Genomic DNA, 20034 nt, shown 5'->3' on the forward strand with positions numbered 1-20034 from the left:
AAGCTGCAGAGCTCTTTCCTTCTCTTTTGCTCAAACCTCCTCTTTCAGTTAAGTTAAGCCTAAGCCTACCCTGCACGTTCCTTTGTTCCTCTGCAGTCCTGTTAAACTCTTGCCCTCAGAGACAACCAGTGACAACGAGTTCCGGCAGCAACTAGTTCACTGTATATCACAGCATTTCTTTTTACCTACTTCTGACTTTGCCACTTCTAAGCTTCACTGAATGCTCCTTGTTCTTCCCTGATGCTAGAACAGCATTTCTTGCTCTGTAAAGCCTACGCCTTTATTGTCTGTAACCTTTTATCATCTCACTCCTGATTCATCTGACTCATTTCCTCTCCAAGGTAAACAGTCCCAATCTTCTCAATCTTGTACTATATGAAAGTTTTTCCATGTCTGTTTAAAAACTGATTTAGGTAAACAGTTAAAAACTTACTCTGTTAGCTTAGCTTATAGCTATAATTTACCCATGCATATTAAATTTGTATTAGCTTGGTTCAACTGAATCAAGTGTATCCACACAGGATATTTCACCAAATTCCTTAAGTCAGTTTAAAATCTTACCTTTTGTGAAAGCAGAGCAAATGAAAGTGTAGTTAGGCCATAGCCAGTTTCTGGTCCACAAGAACTTCCAAAAAGAATTCAGACAGTTCTTTGGGAAAGGGTGCATTTCAGCAGACCCCTCAAACATAGTAATCTCCATTACCCTGAAATTCATGAAGCTCCCATGCATAGCAGGGAATAATTCTTCTGGAATATTTTCCATCAGCAACACAGGGATTTGTTACAGAATTAACTTAACATGTTTTATCTTGATAGCACCTCCATTTAAGGGAGAAAGTTTATTGCCTAGGCAAGTCAAACTGCTATTGAATCACAGATTTTAATTCAGCTGCAAGTGAGCTGCCCTATTGTACCCAGAACACAACAGAGATATAATGAAATCTGCTATAAAAATTAATTCTGAAAATATCAAATACTAGCATTGTTAAATTTAAACAAAGTATATTTGCTAGTTCATTTCAAGACTTAGCTGCATTCAAAAATCCAATGAAAACTGGCTTTTACACACACTGATATACATACACATTTGCTCATGGAATAGAAGTTTTAAATTATGGCTATTAAATGCATGGTATTTCTTAATGATAGCATTCATTGTTATACTCATAATAATACATTTGACAGAGAAAAAAAGGAGAATTTATCGAAAAGCTGCCAATGGATTTTAATAAAAAGTACTTTCCAACAGAAGGCAATGTCCTTATCTACTAGACTACAAAGTGCTCGAGTATTTCACAAGGTTTTAGAGGTACTATTTTGCAATAGAAACTTACTGAAAGTTACAAAGAGGCAAATAATTCTAAAAATCAAATATACAGGCCACTGAGTTGAAAGAAAGTAATTTCCCGCATTAACACTAAGATCTATTATACATGCATACAAATTTTCATGCAAATCAGACTTCACTTATTGTGTATTTTGCCTTATTTGATTAAAAATGAAAAAGACAGAAGAACACCTACCCACCTCCATTTTGCCTATTAAGTTGTTGCTGCCAACAGGACCTTCACGACTGTGTTTCCATTGAGGCTAATCACAGAGAGGAGGTGTGCACATAAACACAAGAAAACTAATGCTGAGGTTAGAGAGAGCAGCCACCAGGCCTGTCACATTACTCTCTATTCACATGGTGGAACTGCTGTACTCCGGAAAGCAGACCAGACCTGTCATGATCTCAGAACACTAGTTATCCCCTACCAAATCACTTTCAGAATTGGTAAATAATACAGCTAATATAAAAGGAGAGAATGTCAGACAATTCAGCCTCAGAGACCTCACTTTCACCATATGCAGCGACTTGGTGAAAGCACTCGAAATACACACAGCCAATCCTGGTCAGTGCTACAGCTGCGTTCCTGGCAGAGAACCCCCTTGTTTAGGCTTCTCTGTGCCCACCCCATGTGTGTCCCCCCCCTTGACAATCCTCTATAACCTTCATTCCTCTTTTCCCACATGGAAACATGCTGGCAGCCTCCTGCCCTTGGCTGCTCCACATCAGCAGGACACTCTAGCTGGACGGGCAGAGCTGTGTGGGAAAGGCTTATGCAGAGCCCCATTTAGCTTCAAAACACCTTCCTGCCAGCTCACTTCCCCTGCCTAACTCCACTGTCTATAGCTTTCAAATGCCTCTCCTTCATAATCACACCTCCTACTATTCTGAAGACTATTTTGTGGGAACGCTGAACATATTTGTTGGCTCACTGGACCCTAGCACACTGACTGCTCATTCAGTAACATTCACACAAGACTGGGAAAGACTTGTCATCCTCTTACTATGTGGCACTCTGTTACTAGCTTACTACTGTTTCCCTCTGCCCTACGGGTCCAAATTGGATGTCAGACACAGTAAAATGCCAGCAAAAGCTCCAGTTCACAGGAACCAGTCACCAAACACAGTCCAAACCCAGACACACACTGGCACATTACCGTTAACACAAGGTTTGCTATGAGTACGCTCTTTGCCATTCATCTTCTTGTCAGTGAGGACTAGGGAAAATAGGGTTATTATGATGTTTTGAAATATTTGCAAGGTGCTAACATCTACAGCGATGGCATTAGTCAAAAACTCAGGCAGACACTAGGACAAACCGATTCTCCTGCTTCTGTAGCCAGGACCAAAATTCCCAAGGAGATCACAGAACCTACCGTGTAGTTGTCTCCTGGTTGTCTAAATATTCAAGCGAGGAAGGAAGGGATTAGGTCCGTAAATCTGCCGGCTTACTAGCCAGCCTGCCACGCACATCCATCACCCAGCCCCATTCTTCCCACTTTAAGGTTCTGCAACTGACCGACCTTCCCGGACTCAGCACAGCCACATCAAAACACACCTCGGGCATTCCTGCCAGTGGCCGAATTGTCAGCTAAAATAATCATCTAGCTGTCACCAAGAGCAACACAGGTAGGGCAAAGGGGAACAACCCAATACGCATGCTTTCAGTTGATATGGTAAACAGCTAACATATGGTAATTTAAAAGGGGTTGACATGCTGCAGCAATTATAAAAAGGCTGACACTTAGCTGAAAGAGCTGACAGTTGGAAGTTACGCCCTAGCACAAAAGAGAAAAAATGAAAGCAAAATGTGACTGAACTGTTGTCTCACATGCTCCTATTTTGTTGACAAATGTATTTGCAGGTATAAGAATCTGGCCCTTTCTTAAGAGTGTCACCATCAGCTGCTGATAAAAAAGCAACTTGAATCTATTACAGATGTGTTACTCTTCAAACTGATGCTCCTGCAAGAGTGAGGACAAAGCATTCTGCTCTTATAGATCTGTTGCGCAGGCTAAGGCTCTGGTATCAATAGCAACATGTGACATTGTTACACATCCCTTCTACATGGGAAAAAAAAAAAAAGACTACTTGGAATTCGCACTAATGCATTACAATGAAATACCTCCTTAAATGTATCACCCTAGGAAAATGCAAGTTTGTTAATGGCTTCAACTTTCCAACATGTTTTCTCTTTAAAGTGCTTCAAACCATGGTTCAGTTATTACACTAGCACTTTATATGAATTATCTACTACCAAAAATAGATTCAGTTTACATATGACATCCCCAGCACACTTACCGAGCATTAAGACTGGTTTTTATATAGTAGGAAATATATTTTTACACTGTTGAAATCTTATACTTACACAAATATACAACTATACAGATTTCATTGTAGCAGCAATGTTTAAATACATAGAGAGAGATGGTACCTACCCCTCAAAAGCTCAAAATCGCAAGATCTGATCCTGCAAGTGTGCACCTGACTATGAGACTGTATTGAGTAATTTTATTTACAGTTGCATTCATTTTATACAATTGTCAGGTAATTCATATCAACTTTTGGAGTTTGAGTGCATCTGAAAACTCTGTGTAGATCCAGTTTCATTTTAAAAAGCATCAAAGCATCTTCCAGCACAGAATCATACAAGAGCAAAGTGGAAGATATACAGCATTCTCCTGCTCCAAAGCAGGATAATTCCTAATCCCAAACTGAATCTCATCAAGAGAGTTTCTGTCTTTTGTGAGGAACAGAGTAAGATCTGGACTATGCATGTTCAGTAAAATCATTATTTTAACAAACTTTAAACCCCCAAACTTATTTCAAACTGTGACCTGTCCATGTTCCTTCCTTCTTCTCCAAACATGAAAATTAGTCCCAAAAATATACTGGGCAAAACAGTTCTCTTACAGCCCTGAAGAGCTTAATGCACAGAAGTGAATTTCAAATTCCCGTTCATGCTACAGCACGTCCTTCTCCTAGCTGTGTACATATAAGAATATTTTAAACTGCTAGAGCATCTGACTACCTCATCTGAACCTACTAATTCATCTTTCTCTGGATTATTTTTAACAATCTGTACCTTTCCACTCCTTCCCGCACAATGTCTACTCATAACAAGTTTTACTCGGTCACAAATCATTTCAAGTAAGTAAAATATAACATGTCTGTAAAAAAGGGGTGAACTTCCTTTGCCAGTAGGAAACAAAATTTGTCCTTAGCCTGCTATGAAGTAAAAAATTAGATCTCAGCTTTAAAAATGTTGTTAGCATATTAGAAGCACTTTTCCAAACTCTGTGTTTTTAAAATATATTTACTTACTAGTGCTTCTGACCCCTGCACATCTGGGCTGATGCTAAAGGACTAAAGCTGCTGTCAGAGAGATATGGTAATGCTCATGTCAAGGGTGTAGTCTCTGTCCTCTGTTCCCAAGTCCACAGCAGCATCGCCAGCACACACTGGCACTGGTTTGGAAAGAGATCAGGAAAGGGGACAATAACAGACTACAAATCCAGGTGATACTTTGTCCCCCACTATGGCCAGTATTGCACTGGCATCTGGTATCACCTGGACAAACAAGAGTATCCAAAGAGTATTTTAGCTGTAGTGAATGTGCCTCCAGATACTCAGATCAAGCAGTGGCCTGCCATGCAAGCAGGTCCCATTCCCTCACACTTGCTAACAAGAGATGAAGATGGATAAACTGCCTCATTGTTCTTTTCATTAACTTTGTACTTAAAATTTATCACTAGATCCCATTGCTGCATTTATGCATTTTCTATTGTTTTGGGTTTTAAATGTGAGTTTTATTATTCTTGCCTAACTGTCGCACATAAACTTTTCCCCCATAATTCTATGCACCATTATAATACAACAAATCTTGGTTAGAAGCAGAACTTAGTATTTTCTGCCTTCACACTGCATGATACATGTGCTTCTGTCTGTGCACAGAGTAGCTTGGTGGACAGTGCATTTCTGTACTTATCATTTGGTATCTCACCTTTTAAATTATCTGCAGTGATCTCCACACCACCTTTCTGAGGTCCTGACCCTGACTGCTGAAGTCCTGTACTCCTCCTCACAGTCTTCTGGGTAGCCGTGACAGTCTGCCACAGCATTAGAAGGGAAATGTACGATGTACAACAAAGCAAGGGCCACACTGCATGCTGAGACTATTTATACCACGGAACGTGTGTTAACAGGCGTAACTGCTCTGACCTGCATCTTAAAAATGGCAAAAGTTCTACCTATGACTGATTCATCTATAATTTTCCTTTCTGTAGCTGAGATACAAGTCACCTGTATCAGCAAATAAGAGAGTAATGCTTTAGGCACCTGTTCACTGTTGTAACACTTGTGTCTTCCTGCTCCTACTTAATAACAACATACAGTATACAATACGTAAGCACCTGTTATCTATGGTTATCTAATTTTAATGGCTCTGATCTCTTCCAGTTATTACCATCAGATGTGGATGTATGAATAAGAGGCATCATGATGTGATCATAGGTAACATGCACAGACACTTGTGAAATGCATACTGGCATTGCAGAATGACATCTTTCTATGGGCTTTATTGTAGCTGCAGACAGCTTAGGTGTTAGTTCTGGTTAGGTTAGTTAGGTGGATAGTTCTGAGGTACCGGGAATAAAGCCACAGCCCACGGGATAGTATGATCTAACAGATACACTGTTCTGAGGATGTAAGTCTAACTCTAAAACAATATCAGTTAGGTATAATTGTGACTGCACTACTTGACCAGTTAGTAAGAAAGACCTTAACAATTGTTCTAAAAGGCTATGAGTATGAAACACTGCCCAAAGACAGAAAGTTGGTGAGCCTTACCAACAGGCAGGACATGCACAACAGAGACCAGACAGAGAAGTCAGAGCCTTGTTCCTGCCCTGAGCAACATTTCCTAGCACTGGGTGATTCCAGCTCTCATGACAGTCCTGTGATATGACCATTCTTGTAAAGATTCCCTGAGCCACACTGACCTTGATTACCTCTGACTCTCTAGCCCCTACATGGCTTCTCTTAGAATTGATTAATCATTTATTTATCTTCAGCACAGGGTGCGTCCTCTTGACAAGTTCAAGAACTGGCATGTTTGGTCCCCATTTTCAGGTCTAACAAGGCTATGCTTTGCCTAAGATCACAGTGACAGGTGACGGGTAAGTTTCCACTGCATTAGCCACGTCCCTACTGCAGGAGGCAGGTAAAGTCAGGTTTAGGATGAATGTCTGACCCTTTGTTACTGCCTTGCTCCTCTTGGTCTATAGAAAACCTAACAGCTTTCCTTCCCATTAAGCTTGCTGGTATCCTTCCTTCTCCCTCTGGAAACATATCCATGGCCTCCTCCAAACTTAAGTGTTCTCCACTTAAACAAAAATTTCCCCAAGTGCACAACAGGCACACTTTAACTGCACACACTTAAGTGACTACAGAACATCTGTGGAAGTCTGTCTTTGAGGTCATGCCAGCAAGCTCACCATTTCCCTGCATCCATCTTAACAGACATCTGATAATGGTGTGTCATTTCCTGTGTCACACTGCATATGCGTGGATGTAGATGATAGTGTGGATGGTGGCGACTCTGCTTCAGGCCGAAGTCAGTTTATCACTTGGAAATTTCAGCGTGTCTCCCTGACACAGTGAAGTTGAAACATGCTTCCAGTTATAAATCAGTTCAAACTGGCACGTACACACACTTCTCATTCTCTAAAAGTGGACTGATCTTCCTGAATCACTTACTGGATCAGGAAACATTTAGTCTAAGAGCACACTGTCAGAGAGTCATGGGAGAAATAAGACAGGACAAAAAGTGGGGATTTTTTCACTTCTAAGATCTTTGGGGATATCCTTTCTAGCCTGTCATATGTCAAACCCAACTACCCTAAATATTATTGTATCTGTTGGCTTTGGCATGGACTCACTGTTGCCTTTTATTAGATATGAAGCAATAGGTGGGAGAGAGTGAGCCAATTAATTATTAAAAGTGGCTTTCACATACTTTGAAAGTCTGCATGTCCTCGAAGCACACTCAATAAAGCTAACAAGGCTAACCAGGGCACTGCATAATGTCTGTGAAGCCCAGATAGGCATTTTGTGAACTCTGCAAAATTCTGTTGTGTGCTTCCTTAACTCCACATGGACCCAATACACACTTCATAAAATTCTTTCGTCTCAAAATACGAAACTTACAAACTCCCTTCTTCCAGTCCTACTCAAAAGTTGCTGTTTTCAATTAGCTTTCCACCAAGGACTCTCTGCCCTCTGTGCCACTCCCTTTCACTTTTAATTCAGCTTAAGAGAGGAAGTGATTTACATCCTGCCCCCTCATATGTGATGTGTGCGTCCTCTTGACATCATGTGAGGTAAAACACGCTCACCTGCCCACCTGTGAGGACTTGCAGTTATCCTTCCTCTGTTATGGCTGATTCACATTGTAACTACCTCAAGGCAGTAACGTACTCCTTTTGAATTCTCAGCAAAGCACAATGCATACTTATTATGCTATAGCTAATATCAAATTACTACTAAATAAAACATCTAGAACAATTATCTTTGGTAGATACTAGCCCCTTAACTCCCTTTCCACAAAGACTTATCTTGAGTATGTTAGTTTGGATCCAAAAAGGGATTTTCTGCTATGGGCTCTGGGAAATTAGTATAGACTCAGTAATAACTTTAGTGAGACAACCATCATTAGTTAGTAGTGAAGAAGAGATGTCAGTGGTGCTTGAGGCACTTGTTGAAATCAATTAACACAGAATCTATACTAACGGAACAGGCATAGGTTCCACGCCATTTTATTTTCATTCTCCTGTCAATGATAACAATCCATTGCAGATGGTCTAGAACTAAATGGGGAAATACTCATTTTATCTGCTTACAGTATTTTCAGTTGTTGATCACATTATCACTTTGAACAACGTTTGTATAATACCTTTTGGGAAAGAATACACTCTGAAACTATAGGCCAAGGTGTTCAATGGAATGAACTCAGAAGCCTGGGAACAGTAAGTATATTAACCAAGCTTTGCAGCTCAAGTCTGTAATTTTTATTCACCCAACACTTGATTTTCAGTCAAGGAAACTATTTCTATTCTGCTTCTATAACAAGATTGGTCTTCACTTAATAGAATGTATAATGAAAGTAACAGCTGTATTTAAACACATGGCAGAAGCCATTAGGCATGGAAGAACTACTCTTTTTCTAGTAAATCATGGCTGTCTAACAAATTTTATACATGACTGTCCTTGTCCATACTATGAACCAAATTGTGTCTTGTTTTATCCCAGTTAAGATGCACTGGTTACTATAGTTCCTTGAACAATTAATATTCCCCTTATAGCTCAGAATGCAACATGGAGAAATGAAACAAAACCAAAGTTTTTGTTATAGGCAGAGAATTCCAGATCCACGGAGAAAGGATAAGGAGTGAGGAAGGAAAGAAACTACTGCAGAATACTTAATATCTGTAAGACCTTACAAATCTGTCTTTTTATTTTCTACATGTTTAAACATCACATTAGAACCCACTCTGAGCACTACTGTTAGAAATTATTATCAGTGCTCCTGTTGTCATTTTTCCTATTTACAGCTGCAGTCCCATTTTCTTTACTGTTTGGGTATTTTCTGAGACAGAAACTAATAACTCTACTGAGACTGTGCAACTTTTTTACCCTTACTGGATAATTGCTACTGGCAGCTAGTCAGTAAAGAAATCCACCTAGCACAAGCTGCTGGGAAATAATCCCAGTCACCACATGAGTGGCACGGCTACAGCCAGGCAGCGAACAACCAAATATGGAACCAAACAGAAACAGAACCACTTCACACATCAGTAACTATACTTCCCTCTTAGCTTCGAGCAATTAAGTAAACCTTAAGTATATTGAGAATTACTGTGCTGTAAGGATGCAGTACAATACAGTAAGCTTTTACCACAGATAGAGATGGTCTAAAAATACTGTGAGCATTTAGCAAAACACTGAGAATAGCTTGCAAAAACATGGGCATTGTTCTTTTCTAGCTTCATTGATTATCCATTGTTTGTAGTCTCGGATTAGTTACAAGTTGGCACTCAATGCTTGGACAGGAATTCCAGTGAATACTGGGCTTTGGAGAACAAGCTCTACCTAAGCAGGAAGGATATGCCGTGCATTGGCCAAGCTCTGGGCTGTGATGCACAGTCCTGAATAGGGCTGCTTTCCAGCCTCAGCACATAGGCACGAACACATACCACTACACCTGAGTCAAGGCAATGTCCCAACTGCTCAAGAAGAGATAACAAAGCCCTTTTCAGTGCTGCGAATTCCTCCAAGCAGGAATCCTTGCAACCCTACTGCACTCAAGACGAATTTACCTTTAGCCAGAGAGCCAGTTCTGTGTCTTCTGCATATGAAATTTGTGGTTGTGTTTCCAATGACTCAAGAGTGCTGTTTAGCTCCCACCCATGATGCTCATTGTTTATGTCCCTGGATTTGTTACCTAATCAACAGCATATGCACTTAATTTCACTTTGTAATGACTCTAAGCAGTACTTACTTTTCACAAAATCTCTGCATTACAATGAATATTTGTATGTTTACTGCAGGAACCAATCAAACTGTGATCAGCTTTTCAAGCTTCATCCACTTATCGATCAGTTGGTTGAAAAATTTAAACAGCTGTTCTCTCTCTGCCAAAACATTTCTGATGCAATTTATTAAAGAGAACTATTTTAAACAGCATACTCTTTTTTTAGAAGTCTCAGTATTGGGTAAGATTTTAAAGAACCATTCACATGCACTATCATGTATGTTGTTCTAGTAAAGACACAGACAAAGTGCAGAAGTCAATTCCTCCCTCTCCAACTTCATGCTTTTACTCTCACATAAAACCAGTGCTGGATCTCATTCTCTACATTCCAGATTCTCAATATGCCACCTGCAAATAAATACATTTTAAATGTGTATTTACTCTACTTAAGATTCTTTCCCATATCATAAAAGGAATTCTCAGAATACGAGATAAAAGGTAATTTTGGAGCTATGAAAATTGTGAGGCCTGATTACTAATACCTCTTCTTATGGATTCTCTGATTTCTAATAATATGAGTTTATTAGTCTTGCCTTCAGTTGAGGTACTAACAGTTTCTCTCTGTTCTTCTCCTCTGCTTATTTTTGTAACAAAGGCACAATCCTAGGTTCATCTAAGGATTCTCTCACTGGAAGGCAAGAGAAGTATGTGAGGCAGAGTACATCAAATGCATGGAAATGCAGAAGTAGGCTTGCCTGCAAAGCAAGGCTTTCAGTTCACAGTGAATGTCCTCTTTTTGATTTTTCTTAATCTGAATTTGTTATTTATACTCCTCAAAGCAGATGGCCCCTAGGCCTTGTTCACCAAAACAGGTTAATGGCATGGTTAATAGCTTTGCTGCCCACAGCAGCAATACAAAGGACCAAAACCTCCCTTCCAGAGGCACCTGCCAGGCGCTGTGGCTCTGGCTACCCCTTCCAGGCAGACGTGCCTGGGACACCCCCCCACGCCGGCATGAATTAAAGCCTGCCCTGGAGCAGTGACCTGGGAATCTGCAGGACAAATATCCGAATATGAGTGATTGACCACATCCTCGGTCTATGGCTTTGGAACAGACTCAGCACCCAGCCAGCCACCAGGCTCTGGGAACTCTGGAAGAACTGGGAGCTAGCACAGAATGGGAGCTAGCACAGAATTAGGTTTTTTCCAGACCATTTCATCAGGAAGGCACTGAACTATGCAGACCAATATCAGTATCACAATGTCCCACAGCACAGTAAGGAGCAGCTTAAGAACAAAGAATAGGTGCTTAAAAGTGGACTGGAGAAAGAGTTGATGTTGCTGGGCTGAGGAATGATTTCTGAAACACACTTAGCAATGAGTTAGAGAAAGACCCATTATTCTCCATCTCTGCCCATGCTTTAAAAGATACATTGGAGTTTCTGTCTGACATCAAACTCTCAAAATAGCAGCAGCTGCAAGTAAAATTTTCTACCATCTCTGGGTGGCTAAGAAATTGTCCATCCAGGCAGACAACGGCCTGACCTTGATTATCCGTGCCTGCATTACACCTCGGCAGGACCATTACACCTGGCACAAAGCCTTCAGTACATGGAAACTCCAGCTAATACAAGGTGTCACATTTTATGCAATTATCAGGAGAAGCTGCTACCATCAGCAACTGGTAGTGTTGCCTATCTCTGCTTTCTTTGTCCCACACACCCTAGGCTGGTACCTCATATCCATTACTGATTTCAGTTTCAGCTTTTGGTTCTTAACTTCAGGTTGCTCAATGTGCTGGGTCCAGGTTATCTGAAAAACCACTAAGTCTCCAGGGAAAGGGCAGTTGATTGACAACTGCTCTCCCATGTGCAATAGAACTGCCTAAGGTAAGACAAGCACATCTGACCTGAGACTGGAGTGGTCCCCCACAAAAACATCTGTTTCAAGCATAAACTGCATTTCTTAGGCCTTCTCCTCTCTAAATGTAAACACACAGTAGCACATGGCTTTTAAAACCAAACAAAACTAAATACGTAAGAGAAATTATTAAAAAAGAATTGCTCCTGAAGTGTCTTCCACTCTTCCTGACCTACCACTTGTAGAGGATGAGTAAACAACCACCATATTGTTAATAGCAGTAGTCCTGTAAATAAACTAGCAGAAGGCTTTCAGAGACTGACGGTTAGATCAGATCACGTGTACAGCAGAACAGAATTCCCAAGTTAATACCAAGTGCCTTTCCCCAAAGCACTCAGTACTTCCCCTCTAGAAGCTCACACCTGGGTACCACTAACACAGCTTTATCACAGGCAAGCATTCTGGGAAATAACATACAAATAAGCCCACAAAACACTTCAGAACTCTTCTATCAAACACAGGCAAATTGTTTTTGAACCAGAATACAATGTACGCTGCCCAGATAGGCTTGCTTTTGCTGTAACCTTGGTGTGCTCATTTCCATGTAAATACACAGAAAGTTCTTCACCTTGGAGCAATTTCACAGGGGGAATTTTATCTGGAATGTAGGTATAAAGTAAAAGCTCTCAGTGTGCTTGTAAATCATTTGTGCTAAATGATTTGTGCAAACCTCAGACACGGAGATGTTTTCCTCAGTGGAAAACAAAATAAAATGCTCTGATTTGGGTATGCAATGTTATCTTACCAAATCCTTACCTAGGACCAACTTTTGGAGGACCTGGGGGCTACACAAGTACTTGAGAAAATGGAAACACTGTAACACACTGGCTGTAGCTAAGGGCTTGAAAGTCCTAACTCAGGCTACCACCCCTGGGAAAATTCTGGTCATAATGTCAGCTGTCACCTATAGCCACCAATCTGCAAAGAAACTGCATAGCTGCCTTCAACTCTCAAAGTACTCCCCACACCGATACCTGCAGAGACGCCATCACTCCAATATGAGCTGGAAAGAATCCCTGGTAAAATTTATGAGCCTGCTTCCCTTTGCACCAAGTCACGGAGAGGCAAGATGGTGGGACAACACACCCACACAACCCGTCACAGGCATCAGCTGCACCTCCAGCCGGGAATACACAGCCAGGATTGCATGTTGTTCTCTCCTCCAGTCACCCACTTTGCCATACTGAAGAATGTCAACATGTTGCTGTATATAGGGTTAGACCTACGTGCTTTTAACTAAAGCAACAGAAAACATTGTAGGAGTGTTGAAAAACATTTTCTGATCTGTTTTGCTTTAAAAGAAAAAATAGCATCCTTACAGAGTCAATAGTCTTCCAAATCTCACACTCTACTATCTGCTTAATTTTCTCCCACCTAAATGGCAACTATGCTTTAAAGCACCAAGTACTGTATACTTAATAAAGCCAATCTTCATAAATTCTCTTCCCATACATTGGTCACAGATGGTTTCAACACAGAAAGATATATGGTAGGTAACCTAGGCCCTCCTCCAACAAACCACTTAAACATACATTTCAGCATGTTGGCATCCCAGCTGAAGACAGTGGGATGTATTTCAATTTATGCACGTTTCACAATTTTATTGAAGTTCAACGACAAATAAAAAATGAACACACAGCAGAAAAATAAACTCCAATATGCATATAATTGATGCTATAGTAGTACCTTCTACCAGAATTCCACAGATTTAGGAAAATACTTTCTTTGGTTAATTCAGCAATGTTCCTTTTGGAGGCAGTGACAAAAAATAGCTTTATCAAAGCATAGATTTGACCCAGTCCATTTATATGGAAGCAAAACTCTTTTTACCTCCAGTGGAAACGGAGCTCAATGATAAAATATAAGGCTTTTTATAATTGAAGCATGATCCCAAAAAGCAAGTCCTGACAATGGAATCATGAGATGTTGTGAAATCTTAATATTTAGTTATTCATACATATACACTTGCCAGGAAATCAGGTTCTAATGTCCTTTACAATTTCCACATAGTGCTTATACTTCTAGGATGTATCAGTATGCCTCTGACATTTGTTTAAGGGTCACATAAAGAATGGTACTGTTATTTAAACCATTTAGAAAGTTCTTAGATGGTGTTCCCAGCAAAACTTGTGTTTTGTTTTGTGGTCGGAACATTTTTTTCACAATAGCGTTGGATTTTACTATTGCTTTAATGGGTTTTCCCCTTCGCATCACATTTCTGGTGCCACTATTTTACCAGATACCTGAAATACCTCTGCACCAGTAAGAAGTACTGCTTGTATCCAGAAAAGATACATACATTTAGGGAGGTTTGAAATATCACAGCACTTCCCAAAAATACGAGCTAGTCATTGCATCCACCTTGGCGATGCCAAGCCTGGAAAAGCAGATAGCAGATTAAAAAAAAAAAAAAGGAAAATATCACAGTACTTTAGCAAGGCTACAACCAGTACCAAAAAAAGGGTAGTACATTTGTTTCTATGTCCAGAAAACACTGGCAAATACAGAACAGAACAGTGCAATATTGAGTTATCTAAACATGTTAATTAGCCACACCAGAGAGAATCAGGCCTTCTCTAGCATTCGTTCACCTTCAGTCATACCGTTTGCTTTCCTCATGTCCACGATTGGGAAAACATCAGACTGACTGTGTGGCACGTCAGAAAGTAACTACTGAGCATGGTTTTCTGCTGATGGCAGGGGTTTAAAATGCTCATGGCACTGGCACAACCATCTCACGTAAATGGCAACCTTGGAGTCTATATTTTAATTACTTTGAAATAAAAGCATTTTAAGTTCCAGTATGTAACACAATGCAAGGAAAGGGATCCCAGAAACAATCACACACACACAAATCATTTAGCTACATACAGTAATATGCAGTCACGACAGAATGAAATATTCATAAACTCAAGGGAGATGAAATTCTGTGTTCATCTATCACAATATGTACACCAACAGTTACCATTTTACAAAAGCCCTTCTATCCACCTTAATAAACTGTACAGGCCCTGTTCAAATGATCAGTTGTTGATACTCCCTTTTAATTAAAACGATAGGACAGATTTTACCAAACAGTAACAAATCTAAAAGTGTAGGAGGTAAATGCTACAAACTCGGGGTCTCCAGTTAGAGGCCTTTTTTTTTCAAAATACCTTGTCTTTCTCACGATAATTGCAACTCTTGTCATGTAAATACGTGGTGTGACATAGTTGTTGCATTAATTTATTGCATTGCTGGTTTACATTCCTTCATTGTGTTACTGCTCTCTTACGCATTTGTAACCAAACCAAACTATAGTAAAACTAGTTGAAGAAATGGGGCTCAAATCCAGTACATGGCAACATTTCTTCATTTACGGCAAGATTATAATCTGTTTTAGGGCATCTGTCCATTCAGAAAATTACTCGGATTTCCGTAACATATAAACGGATGTGTTTCACATTCTAGCACACGCGGATCACTCTTTGCAACAATCACCGTATTACAGTGAAACTTACACATTTATCGGTCTCTGCCTATTGCAGACCTACAGACACGACAGAATTCATCAGCTTCAGCTCAGTAAACCCACGCCGAGAAAAATGAATGGAAATGAAGACAGTGCCCACAGACAAAAGCACTGATCAATGCACTTCGCTGACATTATCTTAATGGCAACCTTTTTCCATCCCATCCTCCCTACTTTCCGATTCTTCCAGCAGCAGACATATCCGCACTAAAGGATGCGATCTGACCCATTTCTCGTCGAACTCCGTCACCCACAGGTTTTCACTCGGCAGCGAGCCGCCGTCCCCCGCTCCACAATGACACAGCAGGGCCGGAGGGACAGGGCGCCCGGGCTCCTTCCCCCAGGTGACTCGCCCCTCGCCGCCGGGTGAAAACCGAGGCGCGGCGCGGCGAGCGGCGGCCCTGCCGGCGCTGCCCCCTCGAAGTGCGGTAAACTTTCGCGGCGGCACCTGGGCCACCGCCCGCGGCGCCGCTCCCAGGGCGGGCGGAACAATGCCCGGCGCCCCGGGCCCCGCGGCGGCGGCCCCGCGCTCCCCGCCCCGCCGCCCCCGTGTCCTCAGACAACCTCCGCCGCCGGCCCCCCGCCTCCCGCCGCCGCGCTGACAAAGGGCGGCGCGGGGGTGCCCGCGGCCGGGCGGCAGCAGAAGCGGCAGCGGGAGCGGGCCCGCCCGCCCCGCCGAGCGCGGCCCCGGGCAGGCGGCCCCGAGCAGGCGGCCCCTCCGGCGGGCGCGGCGCCGGGCGGCCGGCGGCGGAGCGGACCTACCTTTTTGTCCTCTTTCTCGCCGCCGTGCCTCCGCTCCGGGTGGCCGCTGTCGGCGGCGGGGGCCGGCTCCGCGGGCTGCCCATCGCGGTGGTGCGGGCGCTGGTGCGGGCAGCCGCCAGACCCCGCCGCCGGGGGGATGGGCTCCGGGCACGGAGAAACTCCCTTAACATCCATCTCCATCTTCCAGTTCACTGTATTGCGAGACAAAAGCAGGCAAACACTTTCCACCACCCCGCGTCTTTCTTGTGCTTTCCTTTCTCCCGCTTTTCTTTTCTTGCTTCTTTCTTTCCTTTTTTTTTTTTTTCCCTTCCTTCCTTCCTTCCCCCCCCCCCCTCAGGAGGCCGTGACACGCATGGCTCTGGCCGCCGCTGCCGCACCGATCCGGCGGCTGCAATTCTCCCCTAGATCCTCCAGACTTTTGTATCCAGCGTGTGTGTGTGTGTGTGTAAGAGTGAGTGTGTGCGTGTCCGTGAGTGTGCGCGCGTGTCCTTGGTACGATGGCCTTCAATCGCCCCGAAACAGCAAACGCTAACTAAGCAGATCTCTCGCCACGAAGATCAACTCCCGGCCCCAGCCTAATTGTGGTGGTTATTTACTTTACCCTATCTATGTCCCAGGCCCGGACAAGCCCTTCTGGCTGCAGCCCTTTGAACAAAGTTAACTGGAGGGAGCCGAGCCCGCGGAGGGGGTGGGGGCGAGGGGAAACTACCGGGGTTTAACACGGGGGAACTGACAATAGCCCGGTAATGTCAAGTAAAAGTTAAACCTCCCCCTTCCTCCCCTCCCCCTCCCCTCTCCACATCCCAGGCAAGCGCAATACAGCAAAGCAAAGCAAGGATTTCAGACCTGTGCAAGGTGCTGGTGGCGAGAAGAGACGAGCATTTACCCGATTGTTGCTTTTATTTTATTTTCCCTTAGACTCCCACCCCACCCCCCCCCCCCCCCGCACCACCCGCTATTGCAAATGTGGGCTCCTTGATGTTAATCTCCTCTCCGCGGTCTGAGTGTATGTGTGTGACTGGAGCTCCCTCTCTCTCAGGCTGCCAGCGCCACGCAGCACTGCACAAGGAGAACTGGAGTAAGGAGGAAAACAAGAGCAAATCCAGGCTGGAAATCTAAATCAGTACCAGCCACCGGCTCTCCGATTTTATCAACACAAAGAGAAGAAGAGAAAGGAAGAAAAATCGCGTGTAAACTGCTGAATCGGTCGTGACTGCAGCGTGCACACGATTATTTTAGTCCTTGTGTTAGCTTCCTTCTCAGACTGAAGTTAGACATAGTAGGGGAAAATGCAAGCTCATTAAGAGTGTTTTAGACCAAACCAAGGATTTCCTTAGTGGTGCCAGAGCCAAGCCAACTCCTCAGCTATTCCCCTCTTCATTTTGAAGAGATGAATGGTGAGTGTAGACCTGATTGTTCTTAAATCAGGACACCATCAGGTGACCAGTCTGCACTTCTAAATATAACACCACCACAGTGTCCTGAGGAGCAGCTGCTTTGAAACTTACCAGGAAACATCTACCGAGAGCCTGCAGGGCCAAGATACACACCTGATCTATACCTGATCTGTCTGCTCCACGTACTGCCCTCCCTGACAGCAGCTACCCGCTCCGCAGAGATGCCGTGCCACATCCTCAGGAGCTGGTCTGTTTTAAACCAGGAGAGAACCTGTCCCAGGGTATTTCAGGAAGCGGGTGACTATCAGGTGTTACATGATGCCCTTTCATTCCTCGCCTTGGGTTCTGTTATTCCCCAACAGGATTGTTACTGTGGGAACCTGAACAGATCTTATTGCAACAATATATTTGGACAAAGGGCAAGGACTAATCTCACAATAGGGAAAAAAGTCTTTGTCACACACCAAAGCTGTATTTTTACAATACACATCTCTAACGATCCTTTAGTGGTATTCTCAGTGTATGTCAAGTATCTGTGGGCCCTGCTGTCTTCTCAAATTGGTGCGAATAAGGAGCATTTCTATTTAAACTATCAGCATCAGTCTTTAAAATTGAGGTAGATAATAAGACAATCAAGTCCTGAATTTTAAAGTCTATAACCAAATAATTTTGGCTACTTACAATCATTTATTAATAATCATTTAAATATAGTCTACATTTAGTGGTGGCAGGATTTAACATTCTGGATATTCATATAGTTTTAGCCTCATTAGCAAAAAGCAGTACTAACTGCAGACAAGCATTTTTGGGGGGATGGCTGCGGAACATGTACAAAAGTGGACTTCCCTGCAAAATTGCCCAGAGTAAAGCAATGAGCCCACATAGATGTCAAGTCCCCACCACCCCCTTCAGTCCACCTGCACAGTGAACATCCCTCCACACACAACAAAGCACACAAGGAACAAAATTCTGTGCTCAAGAGCTTTTCCAGTTTGGGTTGAAGTACTTCCAGTACCACAGGTTGGAAAATGGCAAGATAAGAGTGAAGAAAAGTTCATTCAAGTGCTACAGCGCACACTTACAAAATTACCGATAAATGACATAGAAACCTTCCCGCGGCAGGTAATACTAAAAAATCCTGTTAGAAAATAACAGATCCCAATCTACCATCTCCAGATCTGTAAAGTAAAATTAAAAGCAAAACCAAACCATCTAAAAATAGAGAAAAGCTAACCCAAATACAAACGTTTTACCATGTGCACTGAAGCTAACTAGAGCTGGACATTGGCAGAGAACCAAGGAAAACTAATTCCAGAGGTGGGGGCCCTTGACTCAGAAAGCTCTGCTTCTAATGCTAGAGAGTTTAACCCCCAAAACCAACAAAAGCTTCTTATATGGTTTGAGTGAACATGATCACACATGAGAAGGGCAGGCCCTAGACTATATGAAAGTCAGTACAAAGATTTGTATTTGTCTGCTGAATTTCAAATTTCCCTTTCTTTTCTCTTCTTTTCCTCATCTTTCCTTTTTGTGCCGCAAAAGATTTACAATACTATTGCAAAAATAAAATTATTACAAATAATTCATAATAACAGCATGCTCCAAATTGTTCTCTGCACAAACCATGTTTCTACCTGACTGCTGCTATTGCATAGATTTCAAGAGAATCCTAAGTAGAACATGTTTTGTCAGGCTAAAGTAAAGGTCTAAACAATCATCACAAATTTCTCTGAGAGAACTAAATGGTCTTTAGGCCAAATATTTTGAGATACAAACAGTAATGACAAATCTAGAAGCACTAACAAATTGGACAGGAAAATGAAATCTGAACCAGCAGGCTGAGGAAATAAGAAATGCGACTACCTTCCAGTCTCATAAGTGGTCCTTCTCACAAGTATCAGGTTCCTCAGGTCCAGGTAGAAGCATGTGAGATTTTGCCCTGAATTATTTTTGGGAAGCACTGAGAGAAGATGGGACTGCAGACCGTAATAATGCAGCAAGCCACAGAGCTGAACAGTTGATTGGTATCGCGTCATGGAAAGTGTTTGGTACCTTCAACTAAGTAAGCTGGTACAGATGTCAAACTCAAAACGTTAAGTCCACAGAAAAGTGTTTGGAGCTGAGGTGGAAGAATGGTGAGCCAGAACCCTGTATCACATGGCAACTGTCTTGGAAGACTATTGTACTGAGAAGCAGAAACCAGGGAGTCTTACTGGAGGGCAAGTTAACCCACACCAGGAAGGCTGTGTTTGTAAGAGAACAACATTGCATTGAATGCCTTCCACATGTGCCAACAAATTGAGAAAAATTAGCACAGATCCTTCACCCATGTTCACTGTGGTAAAACAGCATATAATTTAGCTTCTATACAGAAAAATAAAGTATTGAATATGGATTGTCTATTACTATACACAACATGCATTAAGAATTTCTAAGCCCAAATCTATCATTCATTTTTCAAGAGAAATGGCATTAAAATATTGCTACTGAAATCAATACTGCAACTCATTAACACACACTCCATGCTCCTGCGTATTTTGCAGTTGTGGGTTGTGCTGTAAACCAGGTGTAGGTGACTAAATAG

The 20034-nt window shown here is 42.3% G+C and overlaps 1 protein-coding gene across 5 annotated transcripts in view; it reads right to left on the minus strand.

Moving 5' to 3' along the window:
• Positions 1–16641, minus strand: part of LOC308063196 (uncharacterized protein) — a 251665-nt gene extending 235024 nt beyond the window's left edge. For 4 of the 5 annotated variants that reach the window (XR_013927872.1, XM_080385830.1, XM_080385829.1 and 1 more), the window contains exon 1: positions 16054–16641. Coding sequence is in view for 3 of the 5 variants with exons in the window: in XM_080385830.1 (XP_080241956.1) it covers positions 16054–16233 (180 nt within the window). In the remaining 2 variants the exon portion in view is untranslated. The remainder of the gene's footprint in view (positions 1–16053) is intronic. The other variant, XR_013927873.1, reaches the window with a different exon arrangement.
• Between the last annotated feature and the right edge of the window lie 3393 nt (positions 16642–20034).

The sequence above is a fragment of the Falco punctatus genome (genome assembly GCF_963210335.1).
Source record: "Falco punctatus genome assembly, chromosome: 4".
NCBI lineage: Eukaryota > Metazoa > Chordata > Aves > Falconiformes > Falconidae > Falco > Falco punctatus.